We start from the raw sequence: 16,937 nt of genomic DNA, 5'->3' as shown, positions 1-16,937 counted from the left end.
CGTGAAAAAAAAAATGCTCTAGCAAAGCGTGGTGACGTACAACACGTACGACGACACTATAAAGGGGAAGTTCCATTCGGATGACGCCACCCTTTGGGCTGCTTTAGCTGATTTTGTGTTAGTAAAAGACGATTCACGCTTTTCTGTCTGTTACAGCACGATGAATGTGCTTACTCCATTACGAACGGTAGTTTTACCAGAATGAGCGCTCCCGTCTCATAACTTGCTTCTGAACATGCGCAGATTTTTCACGTCGTTAAAGCCCACACACGATCATTTTTTAGAGTTATAGATCATTATAGTTATATTCTGAAAAAAAGAGAGCAAAGAAATGGTAGTCTCAAAAAATGCTCCAAGATGCTGTCTCAGAGCATTTTTTGAGACTACCATTTCTTAGCTCTCTTTTTTTCAGAATATAACTATACGTTCTCCTACAATGCCTCTGAAGAAAGGATACATTTCCTGAAACATGTCAGGCTAAAGGAGGAAAAAAAACATTCTCATTGGAATTTGTAAAGGCTCATTTGAGCACTATTCTGTTTAGCGGTTAATATGTTTTATTTATTTATTTATTTATTTTTCTAAATAAACAATATTTTTTATGATATATGATTTTCTACTTGTTCGCCCATAAAGTCCCGTTTGTACCGGAGGGTACTTGTCCCTTATTTAGGGTCTTTTTTACACAACAAACTATGATCTGCTTTTAAGACATTAAATCCCACCAACTTTCTGATGCCATTTAAACCAGATAGTCAATGTTCTTGACTTAACCTGTCAGTGGTCATAAAGTTGTGGCTGATATATATATATATATATATATATATATATATATATAATTATATATGAATTTGTTTTATCCGTCTGTTGTATCAAGTTATCAAAGCTCTATTGGCAATTGCTCCATTTACACATCTTTTTGTGTAAGGCTAGGTTGTGGGTGGTTGCGGTTGTGGGACAGCATGTAAATCTCACCTATTCGCATACCTGCAACCACCTGCAGCCTCTTTTGTAGATTCACCCAAATGGGACAGTTCATTTATAAACTCAGTCTAGTGTAATACGGTTACCCTGCCATCTAACATCATGTGAATTCTAGCAGTGAGATCTCCCACCCATGCCTCTGCCACTTCTTGCTTAAGGCCCCATACACACGAGAGGATTTATCCGCGGATACGGTCCAGCGGACCGTATCCGCGGATAAATCCTCTCGAGGATTTGCGCGGATTTCCATCCGATGGAGTGTACTCACCATCGAATCGAAATCCGTGCCGAAATCCTCTGGCGATGACGTGTCGCGCCGTCGCCGCGATTATGACGCGGCGACGTGCGCGACGCTGTCATATAAGGAATTCCACGCATGCGTCGAATCATTACGACGCATGCGGGGGATCCCTTCGGACGGATGGATCCGGTGAGTCTGTACAGACCAGCGGATCCATCCGTTGGGATGGATTCCAGCGGATAGATTTGATAGCATGTCATCAAATATTTATCCGCTGAAAATCCATCCCAGGGGATAAATATCCGCGGAAACAGATCCGCTGGAGTGTACACACCATAGGATCTATCCGCTGAAACCCATTCGCTGGGATTTTTCAGCGGATGGATTCTATTGTGTGTATGGGGCCTTAGAGTTTCCCATTTAACTTGGCCTCCAATTTTATTCTCCATAAAATATGAAATTCACTTGTATAAAGGTATAGATATAGGATGGCAAAAATTGTGTTGATAAGCTAGAATAATTCTTTCTCTCTAGTTCTCTGACTTGTGGAATTGTTTAACGTATATTTGACATTTTCATTGTAATGCTTTTTTTCTCTCTCGAGCTGACTGTAAGCCAGTGAATAAGGGGAATGTTGTGAATCACAAAAACTTTTTCCATTCTCTTCAGTTGACTGAAAGGTAATAATGTTACCAATAGTACTCTATGTTCCTTTTAGAGCCGGGATCAGCAAAAATCAATTCTTCTCAAACACTCTTTTGTGTATAACCCTTGTAAACGCAGCTATGCGTGTACTAAATTCTTCTAGTTAATACATTTACTAGTACAAACTGTATAAGTATATTTCCAAAGATTATATATTAAATTCTAATTCCAATTTCCTCCGGTGTGTTAGTTTACAGTATTGTGTAAGATCACAATAGATTGTTTTTCTTCTAATCTGTCATGTAGTCATATGTGCTTGTATTGCATAAGGAAGCATGTCTATATCCATATCACAGTGACACACTGGAGCCAATGTAATACTGGGTAGGAATTGATTATTTGCTAAAATAAAAAGACAGAGTTGCCCCCCTCCCAGTAGCCATTAGTCTAGGTCGGGGTCAGCAACCAGTAGATCGCGGTCTGAGCTTGATGATCCGCCATCCCAGAGTATCAGAGTGCAATGCAGAGGGACTTCTTGTAAAGTTGGAGTTGTAGTAGGGAGCAAGAGCCTCAAAAGCCGATTCCACCTCTGTAGTGCTGGCTCCTGTCCCATGCAGAGTGATACCAACTGTACTCCATCTCTAAGGCCCCATTCACACCTGAGCATAGTGTTTTCAGGCAGAAAGTCACACAATTTTACCGCAATTTTTGCTGTGATTTTTACCACATTTTGACATGATTTTGTATATGTCAAAAGGTCACCAATGTAAAAAACAGAAAAACTTCCGAATCTGCCTAAAAAAAAAGTCCCAGAACTTGTTTGAGCTTCAGGCGTTTTGGAGTAGAGATGTGAACCATCTCCATAGAGAATAATAGATTTTTTCCCCTCCAGCGTTTTGTAGCTTCAGGCTTCAAGCTACAAAACGCTCAGGTATGAATGGGGTCTTATCCCAGCTAGCAGTCTCCAGAGTGGTGCCAGCAGCAGGAAAGAAGAGATCTTCAGGTCAGTGTGAAGCAATACACTGGGCATAATAGAAGCGTTGTGTTGCTTTTTCACCACCTGCTTTAACCCTTTAGACTTTGCAGAAGCATAGGGTTTAACCACCTCCCAACTTCACATGTGAACAAGCCCTAAGGTGGCTACTGCTGAATAAGGGCTCATTCACAAGTGCAGCAGGATGTGTGTTGACAGGTGGTAAGGAGGCAATATGTTGCCTCCTCACCATCTTATTCAAATCCATGATTGCCGTGCAATGCACATGATTGTGACACGGTAGTAGGGCAATTAAAAGTTTAAATCAGGTGTGAGAAGGCAACACTGGGCCCAGTGATCTTTAACTTCTCCTATGTTGTTCAGGTAGATCTCCACATCTTTAAGGTTTCCTACCCCTGATCTAGGTTGTAGGCTCAGGTCTAAAGGAATCCAGACATTTCAGACGCAGCTAGACCCAGATCAAATCATCTTGTAGTAATAAACAAATCCCCAGAACTGACTTAGATCACAAAAAACATTCCCAATAAAATGTATTCATAGCCAAATTACTTAGAATTCAACTGGTGTCCAGGACTTGCTTCCTGTCCCAGGGATGGCCTTTTCACCAGACAGGAAGTGAAAGAAACTGACGTCACAACGCTGTAATGTTTCGACAGCGGCCATCTTTGTGGTTGGAAACAAGTGCTATTCATGACAGACTGCAACCTTTGACATGCCTGTTTTTATCTGACAAAATGTGAGTACCCTGGCTGTTTTTTTTAAATAAATTTACCCTGGTTTTAAATACTACACCATGAGGAGTTGCCTTTCTTGTATTCTATGCATGCACCTATGATCTTCCAAGACCCAGCCATCTATGATCCAATTGTAATGGTTTTGTGGCACTGTGGTCATATCATGCTTGTTTGACCATCTGTAATTCAGTGGTCCATTTTCTTTGGTAAGAGGCCCGGTGTGTTGATGTTCATGGGGGGATTATTTCTTGCTCACCTGATTGTGTCTCTGTTTACACCGTGGGTGGTTCCAGTTTCTTTTCCTAAACAAGGACTTTATCTTAAACACTATGGATTCTTGCCTTTAATTTTATGTTACTAGCGCTGCATACACCCATTTTTTATACATACTCACCTACTGTATATTGCTGCAGCATTGGTACGATGCTGCAGCTGTCCCCCATTGGCTCTTAGACTGAGAACTGAGCAATCACATGATTGCTGATCGCTGCGACCGTGCTCTGCCCCTCCAGCACTCACTGGAGCGTGGAGGGGGCTGGAGAGGCTGGCTCAGGCTTTCAGTGGCACGCTGAGGGGCTGAGCCAGCGGCTAGTCAGGCATCTGGATCAATCCCGACATTAAAGTCGGGATCCTTCTAGAGCCTGGACTGGCTCTGTGATGTCTGGGTCACAGGAGTGGAGAAATAAGGGTACTCCTGTGACTCAGAAGAAAAGTATGGCCAAAAAAAGCTTTGGTCATACTTCTTTTAAAGGAAAGTTGTACTAGGAGAAATATTTAGATTAGATACTGAAAATTATAGTAACCTGGCTGTTTCTGATCTGAGTGAAACTAAAAGTATACCCCAAATTGTGGGTTGACATCAGAACATTAATAGAGGGGAAATCGTTCAAAGGGGATACTAGTTCTCGTGACCCTGGTGACACACCTAGATTCCCTCACTTCCCATTTGGTTATGGGACAGGAAGTGATGGGAAATCTCAATGGGAGACAGATGGAAAATAAAAACTGACAGGGGTTACAGAATGCAGAATACGTTATTTATCCCAAAGGGAAATTGGAAAATTGTTATAACCTTGATACTCTTTTCAAAATGCAAAAGAAAAAAGTTTTGCCTTTAGTTATATTTTAACTCCTAACTCAATGTTAGCCCATTCTAATTCAGACCTATCTTTTCTTTGACAAATGTATGCAGTATTTATAATTAGGGATTGGTGCCAAAAGCACACATTCCTTGTACCTAAACAAATCATTACACAGATGTTGAGGCTAAAAAAAATAATCAGCACTTCTGTGAGTGCAGTGTAACTTACCATTTGTCAGGCGGTCAAACAGGAAGATGTCGAAATTCCACATTCCCACTTTAGATAGCATATGCTATGAAACAAGACGAAATATGAATGTACAGCTATTGTGCAAGTAAGTCTCTAATATAAAATTGCATACATGCTGTATATATTGTTAGTTAGTAGGCTGCACTATATTTTAGGGAACTGGAATTACATAGGCCATATAACTTATTTTGATGTATGAGCTGTTCACTTAGAAAGCCATGCCTGCTGTAATAGTAATAAAACATTCATGTATGTTTAGATTAATTCCATCTGTTGGAAGGGTCACTGGCATATATATGCTACACAGGCAATTGGTTTTGCTTAACCTCCTGTGGTTGAATGTGAATCTCACAAACTCCTCTCAAATCCTGACAAGACTTCACAGACCTCATTTGACATAAATGATGTGTGAAAACTGAGGCTAGTGGTAGATGCTATCTTTGCTTTTCCCAAATTTGCACCCAAATTCATGTTTTATCTTTAAGTTAAGTGTTTCATTTTTCCTTAATTTTCATTTTTTTTACAAGGCTTTGAACACTCCTTTCTAAGAATGCCTTTCAGCTTATATGAAGAACCTAAAGATTTATAAATGAGCCTATTAAGTGGTAGTAAACTCTCTATATGAATTTGTACCTACAGTTAAAGGGGTTGTAAAGGCCAATTTTTTTTTATCTTAATGCATTCTATGCATTAAGATAAAAAACCTTCTGTGTGCAGCAGCCCCCCTAATACTTACCTGAGCCCCATCTCTATCCAGCGATGTCCACGAGTCCCTCCTGATTGGCGAGCAGTGGCGCCATTATCTCCTACTGCTGTCAATAAAGATCAGTCAGCCAATCAGGAGAGAGAATGGGGAGGGGCCGAACCGCAGATCCATGTCTGAATGGACACACGAAGCTGCAGCTCAGGTGCCCCATAGCAAGCCGCTTGCTGTGGGGGCACTCGACAGGAGGGAGGCGCCAGGAGGATAAGACCCGAGAAGAGGAGGATCCAGGCTTACCTTACCACTGCACAGGGTGGGTAAGTATAACATGTTTTTCTTTTTTTTAAACAAGACTTTACAATCACTTTAAGCTTACAATAAGGCTTACCTGTAGGTACAATGAATGTTTCTTAAACCTGCGCCGTTTATGAGGAGATGTTTACAATTTCAGCAACAGTGTATGCACACTTTGCATTGAGGGCATACTGAATGTGCCATTAATTTAGACAGGTTTGCAGTGATCATGACTCTCACACACATGCGGGCGGGGTGACGTCATTGCGGCCTGGCCATTCAAATGGTCAGAGCGCACAAACCCAGAGGGAAAGCTAGGAGAAGATGGATGCCCTGACAGCAATGACAGTGCCTTGCAGGAGGGCTTAATTTCATAGGTAAATCTGCCATAATGTTCTAGTATGTGGTGCATACTAGCACATTATGTAATTAACCTGCAGGGGCCTGGCTGTTTTTTTTCCTGACTTTACTACCACTTTAACCAAAGAGATATGTAGTGTGCATGCAACACAAAGCCTAGCAGCATCCAAAGACATTGTTGCACTAATATATTAACATGTGACTTATTTGATGTACTGAGGGAAGGACTAGTAATTACAAATCTGATACATGCCTGTGTTGTTTTAGGTCTTCTTATTATTGATGATGACAATAGGCAAGGTTCAAGGGTAATGTTTTACATAATGTTCCTTTATGGTAAAAACACATTTTAGTTTATATGATCCATAATACTTTCTTATAGTTCTCATTTATCAAAGATCAGAAATGACTTGATGCAGTTTTAGCACCCCTGAATGACCCCTTAACCCAGGCATGTCCAAAGTCCGCCCCGTGGGCCAATCGCAGCTCGCGTTCTGGTTTTGGACGGTCCGCCTGGTCATTTTGACATGTATGTCTTTTGTGGCCCCCAACAAATCCCCGAGCGCTGGGGGCCACAAAAGAAATACATGCTGGCTGCCTTGGAGGAGGCGGGACAAGCGACGTGCATACAGGAGTAATTCCTGTTTACACCGTGACCTGTGTAAAAGGAAGTCCCGTCTCCTGCGCTGCCATTGGACAACTGTTCTGTCCATCACAGGAGGCGGGACTTTCTATTAAAGAGGCCGCAGATAAAACAGAAAATTCTCCTGTATGTCTGTCGGTGCTCGTCCCACCCCCTCCCTGTCTCCTCCAACCCTCTGAAAAGTGGTCCACTGCAGATAGTTCTTCTGTAGGGTGGGAAGGGCTGCGAAAAGTCTAATAAGCCCTTAGTCTGACTTTATTCCCTGTTCATACGTTTGCATTATAATGAATATCGGTGCATGAGCACAACTTGTTTTTAAAGGTGATCGTTCACATCTGTGTGGGCCATTTTTTAGTGCACTGACACACTGGCTCTATTGATGGCAATGGGAGAGCATGAAAATGCATGTAACAAACTTTTATGTTTCCAGCACATGATAATCAGCCCCTTCCAATGCAACCTACATTTTTTGCATCATTTATATGACTGACATAATCCATGTGCAGAAAGCGTGAAAATGCACATTAAAAATGCAAACAAAAAATGCATAAAAACGCACTTATAAAGGTGTGAAGCCTATTAACCATACTATGAAGATTATAAATGCTAGACAGTACTGATCAAAAAGTGTTGTGAGTGTAAAAATGTAGTGTACTAATATGTTTTTAACAAGGCTTTATTATTGGTACTATGTGTATAAAGGAAGTTTGTTTAAACGTACCCGTGCTTGACCAAGATAGTCTTCATCCAATAAGTGCAGGGAGGCTTGAGGCACAATTCCACGTAGAAGCCTTGATGCATGAAAATATCTCTGAAAGCTCAAAAGTCGCTTTACTTTTTTCTTAGTGCCAATTTCCCCTGAGTGTGCTGTATCTGCAAATTTGTCACACAGGAAAAATAAATCTGATGGAATAGGAATCACTATATTTTAAATTTTGAGATAATCTGATACATTAAAATATCACTGTTAAACTTAAATTGATATAGCCTAAAATTATCCATATTTCTCTATCAAGTGCTTAGAACAAGGCTGTATGTGTCAAGGGTTTGTTATACCTCAGATCAGGCAATGTCTTGAATCACCAGATCACACAAGGAATAAAAATATGTAGGACCTTTGAAGGTCACACATTAAAAATATGAGAACAATAGGAATAATTGGCTAATAACTGGATGGTTCCCATTCTGCCAACAGCCAGACAAATATGGAGAATCCAGTGGCTGTTCCAGCCTATTTTCCCACATATGGAGATGTGAAAGATGGGTCCTCGGCTATGGCAGGATACGCTGCAAAGGTGTCTATTGCCTAGACCCACTGGTGGGGCATGAAGGATGATCCTGGGCTACTGTGGTGACCGCCACCTGCAGCGTTATAATAATGTGCTGGAGCAATTTGTTTTTTAATGAAAGGAAATTGTTGTACTTTACGTAAAACCTCTCTGGCACCAATTTAAGGAAAAACTATGATGGGTTTGATCAGTTTAAGTTAAATTTATTTGAGTTTTTAAACAGATTATTTTTTACATTTGTTTATATGATTTACAAATAATCATTTCTCATAGTGTACACCATAGCATTCTGTTTGCGAAGCATGCTTGACCAGCCAATTGAGTCTTGCACTATACTCACTTTTATAGTGTCTACCTGATTTAAAAAAAAAAAAAATCACTGTGCTAAATTTATAATAAATATCAAAACATGCAAAGAAAAATGTATATTTCCTTTACAAAAGACTTTGAGTCCTATTGAGAACCTGTACTTAGTGATGAAAATTTGAGGACTAAACGTATACAAGGAATGCATCAGACACAATTTGCATTATGTTTTTGATGTAGAGTTGTGCGTAGTGCTTTGAAGTAAAATATAATAGATTAAAGTTCATTCAAACATTCCTATCCAACCCTTCTTTCTCTGTACATTCCTTGACTCAAATGTTCATGGCAGCAATGTACACTAATGTTCACCGCAGAGAAAACTGTTTTTTGGGTATACTGTACATACAGTATCTCACAAAAGTGAGTACACCCCTCACACTTTTGTAAATATTTTTATTATATCTTTTCATGTGACAATACTGAAGAAATTTCACTTTACTACAATGTAAAGTAGTGAGTGTACAGCTTGTATAACAGTTTAAATTTGCTGTCCCCTCAAAATAACTCAGCACACAGCTAATAATACCTAAACCGCTGGCTACAAAAAGTGAGTACACCTCTAAATGAAAATGTCCAAATTGGGACAATTAGCCATTTCCCTCCCCGATGTCATGTTACTCATTAGTGTTACAAGGTATCAGGTGTGAATGGGGAGGAGTGTTAAATTTGGTATTATCGCCCTCACTCTCTCATACTGGTCACTGGAAGTTTAACATGTCATGGCACCTCATGGCAAAGAACTCTCTGAGGATCTGAAAAAAAATAATTGTTGCTCTACATAAAGATGACATAGGCTATAAGAAGATTGTCAAGACCCGGGAACTGACCTGCAGCACAGTGGCCAAGACCATACAGCGGTTTAACAGGACAGGTTCCACTCAGAACAGGCCTCGCCATGGTCGACCAAAGGAGTTGAATGCATGTACTCAGTGTCATATCCAGAGGTTGTCTTTGGGAAATAGACGTATGAGTGCTGCCAGCATTGCTGCAGAGGTTGAAGGGGTGTGGGGTCAGCATGTCAGTGCTCAGACCATATGCCACACACTGCATCAAATTGGTCTGCAGGGCTGTCGTCCCAGACAGAAGCCTCTTCTAAAGATGATGCACAAGAAAGCCCACAAACAACAAACAGATTGCTGAAGACAAGCAGACTAAGGACATGGATTACTGGAACCATGTCCTGTGGTCTGATGAGACCAAGATAAACTTATTTGGTTCAGTTGGTGTCAAGCGTGTGTGGCAGCAACCAGGTGAGAAGTACAAAGACAAGTGGGTCTTGCCTACAGTCAACCATAGTGGTGGGAATGTCATGGTCTAGGGCTGCATGAGTGCTGCAGGGACTGGGGAGCTACAATTTATTGTGGGAAACATTAATGCCAAAATGTATTGTGACATACTGAAGCAGAGCATGATCCCCTCCCTTTCGGAGACTGGGCCGTAGGGCAGTATTCCAACATGATAAACACACCTACAAGACAACCACTCCTTGCTAAAGAAGCTGAGGGTAAAGGTGATGGTCTCCAGACCTAAACCCTATTGGGGCATCCTCAAACGGAAGGTGGAGGAGTGCAAGGTCTCTATATCCACCAGCTCAGTGATGTTGTCATGGGGGAGTATAAGAGGACTCAAGTGGCAACCTGTGAAGCTCTGGTGAACTCCATGCCCAAGAGGTTTAAGGCAGTGCTGGAAAATAATATTGGCCACACAAAATATTGACACTTTGGGTCCAAATTGGACATTTTCACTTATTGTGTACACTTATTTTGAGAGGACAGCAAATTTACACTGTTATACAAGCTGTACACTCGCTACATTGTAGCAAAGTGTCATTTCTTCAGTGTTGTCACAATCAAAGATATAATAAAATATTTACAAAAATGTGAGGGTTGTACTCACTTTTTTGGGGATACTGTAACTATTCACACTCATTGATGCTCGTCTAATAAGTACAAGATGAACTTGATTTTTCTGTACAATTTTAAGTGAGTTCAAGGTTTACTAAACTAAACTGCGTATTGACATACATTTTAATTGTGGAGAACAATTCTTTCCATGGTGCATTTATTCACACATTGAACCTGGAAGCCCCTAAGTACTGTTGTACTCAGCTACATATTGGTACAGGTGCTTAGGCCATTCTCAACCCTTGTTCTCTGGCTCACTAGCACTGTTACTTTAAGATGAATGCCCACTTACAAAAAAGTGTATGAGAAGTGGAGAATGCTAGGAACCCCTGTTGGATTTGTCCTGCTATGTATGGCTCTGTTAGAAATATTTTCGCTTATTTCCTGTCTAGATAACAGTGGTTTTACCAGATATTGAGAGGGGAAAACATTGCAACAGGGACGCAGACAAAACACAAATATAACAGGGGTTCTAGCTTTCCCTTACTCTTTTCTATTTTATTTCTGTCGCTGTTGCGGTTGGAGAGTTCCCTTCACTATAAATTGTAGTTTATTGTGATGCACTTAAAATCAATAATTACTTTCTATTGTTTTTAGATAATTTGTGTGCAATAATTGGGTAAAATTTGCACATAATTTTCTTACGCAATTGATGGGACTCGTGAGGTCTGACTAATACTTTGTACGATGGCAGCACAACACTCTTGATTTGCATCACTATTCATTTAGGGTAGTAATTTAAGCATCAAAGTAGATTACAAAAACACCACTTTAATTTATTAAGGGGCTAGAACATATAATTACGTAAAAGCAGATTATTGTGCCAATGTAAGTTTGAAGATAACGCTCAGATTTAATTAAGCTTTTAGACAAAGCGTCAGCGTCTGGCAAAACATAAAAGCAGCTCCATTCCAGGATTTCCAGCAATGACGTATTCCTTGTTCTGGAGGAACTTTACGTGTAATGGAAACTATAGCTGTGTTAATCTTCCTCCATTGACAATGATGTATCTAAGGTCAAGCCATTGCTATATTTCAGGAGAGTTTGAAGTAGCATCTAAATCCAAAAGCAAAGATGTAATATATTGCAGCTTACCAAATTGCGAAAGCTGGCCATACATGGATTGTTTTTTTCATTCAACCAGTGTATTAAAAGAAAAAACTGCCCCAATATGTGTTGATGGGGGAATCCTCTCTGCTAAGTCATATTCTGACAGCGGCGAGACTTCCCCACCATCAGAATACGCAGATCAGTGCTGCAGTCTACTGTATAGCCAGTGGTGCTAATCGAGCAAAAAAAGCCAAACCAAAGCCAGGTTGAGCAGAAGTTGTTGGGTTGAGTCTTCTGTTCAACCACAGTGGTCACATATGGATTTGGCTGGTCCCTGCTGACCCAGCCGAATTTTGATCCATGTATGGCTGGCTTAAATGTTGTGATTCTACTAAATAAGATTGGTAGGTGGTTTTAAAACCCAAAAACAAAGATGCATTAAATTGCAGCTTAAAAGTCCTTCGATGAAATAAATAGTATTTGTATTGTTACAATAATCTTTTGCCAAATTATTATTATACAGGATTTATATAGCGCCAACAGTTTGCGCAGAGCTTTACAATGTAGGGAGACAATACACCAACAGTACAATTCAAAACAAGAGGGTTAGAGGAGCCCTGCTCCTGCGAGCTTACAATCCAAATGAAACAGTCCCTATATATATATATATATATATATATATATATATCTTATAATTGTGTATTTAACCCTTCTAATCAGTTTCCAATCTAAAGCGTTTAATTAAATAATATAAATAATTGTTGACATAAAGTAGAGCGTAATTGCCTGCACTGCTTTAATTACTCATTCTATACTGTCTGCATTGGTACAATCTTTGGGGCTTCAAGCTTTATAGCTTACTGACAGAAACGCATACATAACATTGTCCACAAATTATTTCCAAATTTAGTTTTTTGCATACGTCTGTAGACTGTAGTCATTTTTACGATAGTACCACCATATACACAAGTACAACAGTGCACAGACATTCCTGTTAATGACAGGCTGTATGGTGTACTTGGGCTTCCTGGGTGGAGAAAATATGGCTGCAGTTACACTTAGCTGGCCCATGTGCAAGAGACCTGATGGGTTATGAGAAGAGTACTGGTATGTGTACTATATAAGTGATGGTAGTATTCACGCACTTGCCCAAAAATAAGAGTATTAACACTTTTGAATATTTACACAAATGCCGCGTACATACGACTGTTTTTTACGTCATGGAAAAAAACTATGTTTTTCTCGACGTGATTCCTCTCAAGCCTGCCTTGCATACACACGATTGTGCTAAAAAATGCTCAAGCAAAGTGCGGTGACATACAACACGTACAACGGCACTATAAAGGGGAAGTTCCATTCGAATGGCACCACCTTTTGGGCTGATTATGCAAATTTCCCTTCTCATAACTTGCTTCTGAGCATGCACGTTTTTTCCCCGTCGTTAAAGCCTACACGCGACGAGAAAAACACCGATGTGAAAAACGAGGAGAAAAAATAGAGCAGGTACTAAATTTTTAATACCCATTTTTCTCGCCGAGAAAAATGCTCTGGAGCCTACACACGATCTTTTTTAACGTCCAATTAAAAAAATTGCATTTTTCTCGTCATGTGTACGCGGCATAACAGTTAAATTTTCAGGACCAGCTTTCGAGGTGTTTCTGTCTTCTCAAACTAAATAGACCGAGAAGGGAACGCCCTGAAAGCTTCTCCTGAAAATGTATCTGTCAGTGCAAAAAAAAATAAAAAATCACAGAGACAGTATTAAACTGTTTTGAAACATCCCATTTTAGCACATTAGTACATTTACTGCTTTGCAGTGGCATAAACATTTCCACTATTTTGTCTGGATTGAATTGTTTAGCTTTACCTGACGTCTACTCCTTTCCTGCTGTCCTATGCCTCTTCCTTATGCTAGATGTTTACTGGCTGAAACAGCAGTGTTGTCCACTTTTTAACTTGCAAGGTTGAGCCTTGCTTAAATAAAAACTTCTTCTTGTGAGAAATATCTAGCCATAAAAATATCATTGTACCAAAGCTGGCAAAGACTTCAAAGACTAAAATGTTGGAGCAGGACTTAGGTCGCTTTTGTTTACATTGCAGCACACTCTGTTCACTGCCACAGCCAAAGCACAAAATATTCTTAACTAAAGTCAAACAAAAGACAATTGCTTTTTGATTTATGAAAATTTACAGTGAAATAAATACAGAACAGAATCTGGATAAAAGCTTTGTCCCATTTTTTATCATGTGTATGATTTAAAAAATGTTCAATAGCGTAAAGAGTATTTGCATTCAACAAGTGAACTGAAATAGTGAACATCTAATGTTATCAAGCCATTTTTTTTTTTAATTGAGTAACATGGGATTATCTGTGTTCTGTTGGGGAGATTTCCCTTTACGTTCTGTCCAAGAGATACAACAGGAAGTGCGAGGCAATCTCTCCAAAGTTAGGGAAAATCTTTGGAACAGTTTTCCACATTGAAAGATTACGCTTACAGTGCATCCGGAAAGTGTTAACAGCGCTTCGCTTTTTCCAAATTTTATGTTACAGCCTTATTCCAAAATGGATTCAATTCTTTATTTTCCTCAAAATTCTACAAACAATACCCCATGATGACAATGTGAAAGAAGTTTGTTTTAAATCTTTTCAAATTTATTAAAAAGAAAAAAGAAATAAATCTCATGTACATACAGCCTTTGCTCAATACTTTGCACACCTATTTTTGGTCAGTTTCTCACACTCTTCTTTGCAGGACCTCTTAAGCTCCATCAGGCTGGATGGGGAGCGTCGTGCACAGACATTTTCAGATCTCTCCAGAGATGTTCAATCAGGTTCAAGTCTGGGCTCTGGCTGGGCCACTCAAGGGATATTTACAGAGTTGTCCCGTAGCCATTCCTTTGTTATCTTGGCTGTGTGCTTAGGGTCCTTGTTCTTTTGGAAGATGTACCTTCGCCCCGGTTTGAGGTCCAGAGCGCTCTGGAACAGGTTTTCATCAAGAATGTCACTGTACTTAGCTGCATTAATCTTTCCCTCGATCCTTATTAGTCTCCCAGTTCCTGCCACTGAAAAACATCCCCACAGCATGATGCTGCCACCACCAAACTTCACTGTAGGGGTGGTATTGACCATTTGATCACTGGTGCCTGGTTTCTTCCAGACATGACGCTTGCCATTCAGGCCAAAGAGTTCAATCTTTGTTTCATCAGGCCAGAGAATTCTGTTTCTCATGGTCTGAGAGTCCTTCAGGTGCCTTTTGGCAAACTCCAGGTGGGCTGTCATGTGCCTTTTACTGTGGAGTGGCTTTCGTCTGGCCACTCTACACAACAGGCCTGATTGGTGGAGTGCTGCAGAGGTGTTGTACTTCCTGAAGGTTCTCATCTCCCCACAGAGAAATGGAGCTCTGTCAGAATGGCCATTGGGTTCTTGGTCACCTCCCTGACTAAGACACTTCTTTGCCGATCGCTCATTTTGGCCAGACGGCCACTCTAGAAAGAGTCCTGGTGGTTCCAAACTTCTTCAATTTACGGATGATGGAGGCCACTGTGCTCATTGGGAGTTTGCTGCAGAAATGTTTCTGTACCCTTCCCCAGATCTGTGCCTCGATACAATCCTGTTTCGGAGGTCTACAGACAATTCAATAAGAGCCTGACAGAGGTTGTGCCCCTTTCCCACTCTTTCCAACACCAAACAGTTTTTACTTTAGATATGCCTTAATCTGAGTTCTACATAATCCACTGCAGTCAGACTACAGATCACCAAATGTAATGTGAGTGAGACATTCCGTAATCAGGAGTCTCAAGGTTGAGTAACTTACTTTTCTACGTAATAAGACGGTATATCATAAATCAAATAGGTGACTCGAATGTTTGGAAATGCCTTGTTTGTAGTGCAAACAAGGACACAAAGAAGGTTCCTGTATCACAGACTACCAACAAAAGGCAGTAGGATGGACAGCAATATGCGGGCCTGAGTAACTTGACTTTATTGTCTATATGCAATCCAAGTCTTAATTTTCAGGTTTGACCAGAGTTGTATTTTAAAGAGAGAACTCCAGAATAATTTAAAAGTAGTACAATAATAAAAAAGGAATTGTTAAAATAACTAAAATATATGTGATTCACACGCGTGCCTACAATAGGGGCAGATGATATGCCGTCCAGGACCTGACACTCTGAAATGTGTTCCCATCCAAGCCATGATTTGTTTAAATTGTTACCATTTGGAGAACTGCCATTTGGAGTACCACCAAGTGTCACTGAAAAACATTATTTTGCGTAAACTATAAGGAAGTGGAGTACATGTTTTTTTTTTAGGTTTTGGAGAAGTTTAAGAGGACAGATTGGAATTGGGAATTTTATTTTATTTAATTTTTATTGTACTGTGTTTTCTATGTTATGTTTTTGTTTTATACACGTTTTTCTATTTGTAGCATTCGAAGGGACAAAAACTTTATTTTATAATTTTCTTGATTTTTTGGACAAACATCTATCATACCATGGTGTTGATAATACATCCTAAAGCGACCCTATGAAGGTAAAAGATTTTCCTAATGGCCAGTTATCAGTAATACAAAAGTGGGGATGAGCTTCTTGCCTCCTCTTATTTAAAGGGGCAGTACACGTTAAAAAAAAACCAGCATGGGGTGAACCCTAGAAAACAAACTAGACCCTAATCCAGCATGCAGCCTGGGTGGCCAGGAGAGGGAGGGCAGTGAGTGTGCCAGCATACAAGTAAGTGTACCACAGTGGGCCAAATGCAACATTTAAAGTTTACCTTGCAAGGGGAACAGTAAAACCTCTCCTATCTGAATGGCACCTTGCCCTCATGCTGAGGGGAAATGGGCCTCTACCTCTCATCCAGTCTGAAGAGGATGTGGGTGTTTGAGGGGGTGGCTATAGACATCTGGAAACATTCTTTTGAATAAAAGGTTCCCCAGACATCTGACACCAGCCCAGGGTAGTGAATACAGGTATACATTACCCCCTATCTATTCCCCAAAGCGCTAAGTGCAAATAAAAACACGCAGTGTAAGCCCTTAATAAAAATGTTAAGAATTTAAACAATGTCCCCTGATGTAAATCCATTACCAATCACGATATCCAAAGATGTAAATCCGCTGTCTAATGATGTTTCCACAGGACCCGCCACCTGATGATGGTGTCCCATCGCATTACTACTGCTACATAGCAGTAACATTTTTGGTCAATGATGTGACCCAAGATTCCCAGCAGGTTTGTTTACAAACATAAGTCAGAGATTTGACTGTCATTTAGAGGTGATAGTGCAGCGGACGACAAGTTGGCACCATTGATGTTAAATCCACATCACTGGATGACGTGAGTAAAGATGTATTTTTATCGGGTGAAATTGTTTACATTTTGTTTTATTAAAGGACTTT

At 40.2% G+C, this 16,937-nt stretch overlaps 1 protein-coding gene across 3 annotated transcripts in view; it reads right to left on the bottom strand.

The window, feature by feature from the left end:
* PDE7B (phosphodiesterase 7B) overlaps nucleotides 1–16,937 on the bottom strand; it is a 387,906-nt gene that overhangs the window by 38,202 nt on the left and 332,767 nt on the right. For all 3 annotated transcript variants that reach the window (XM_040350483.1, XM_040350484.1, XM_040350482.1), the window contains 2 exons: nucleotides 7,651–7,802; nucleotides 4,909–4,972 (listed from right to left, as the gene is read on the bottom strand). In XM_040350483.1, coding sequence (XP_040206417.1) covers nucleotides 4,909–4,972; nucleotides 7,651–7,802 — 216 coding nt within the window. The remainder of the gene's footprint in view (nucleotides 1–4,908; nucleotides 4,973–7,650; nucleotides 7,803–16,937) is intronic.

This window comes from Rana temporaria, chromosome 4, assembly GCF_905171775.1.
Source record: "Rana temporaria chromosome 4, aRanTem1.1, whole genome shotgun sequence".
NCBI lineage: Eukaryota > Metazoa > Chordata > Amphibia > Anura > Ranidae > Rana > Rana temporaria.
Note: the sequence above shows the minus strand (reverse complement) of the source record. Positions and strands in the feature narration are given on the sequence as shown.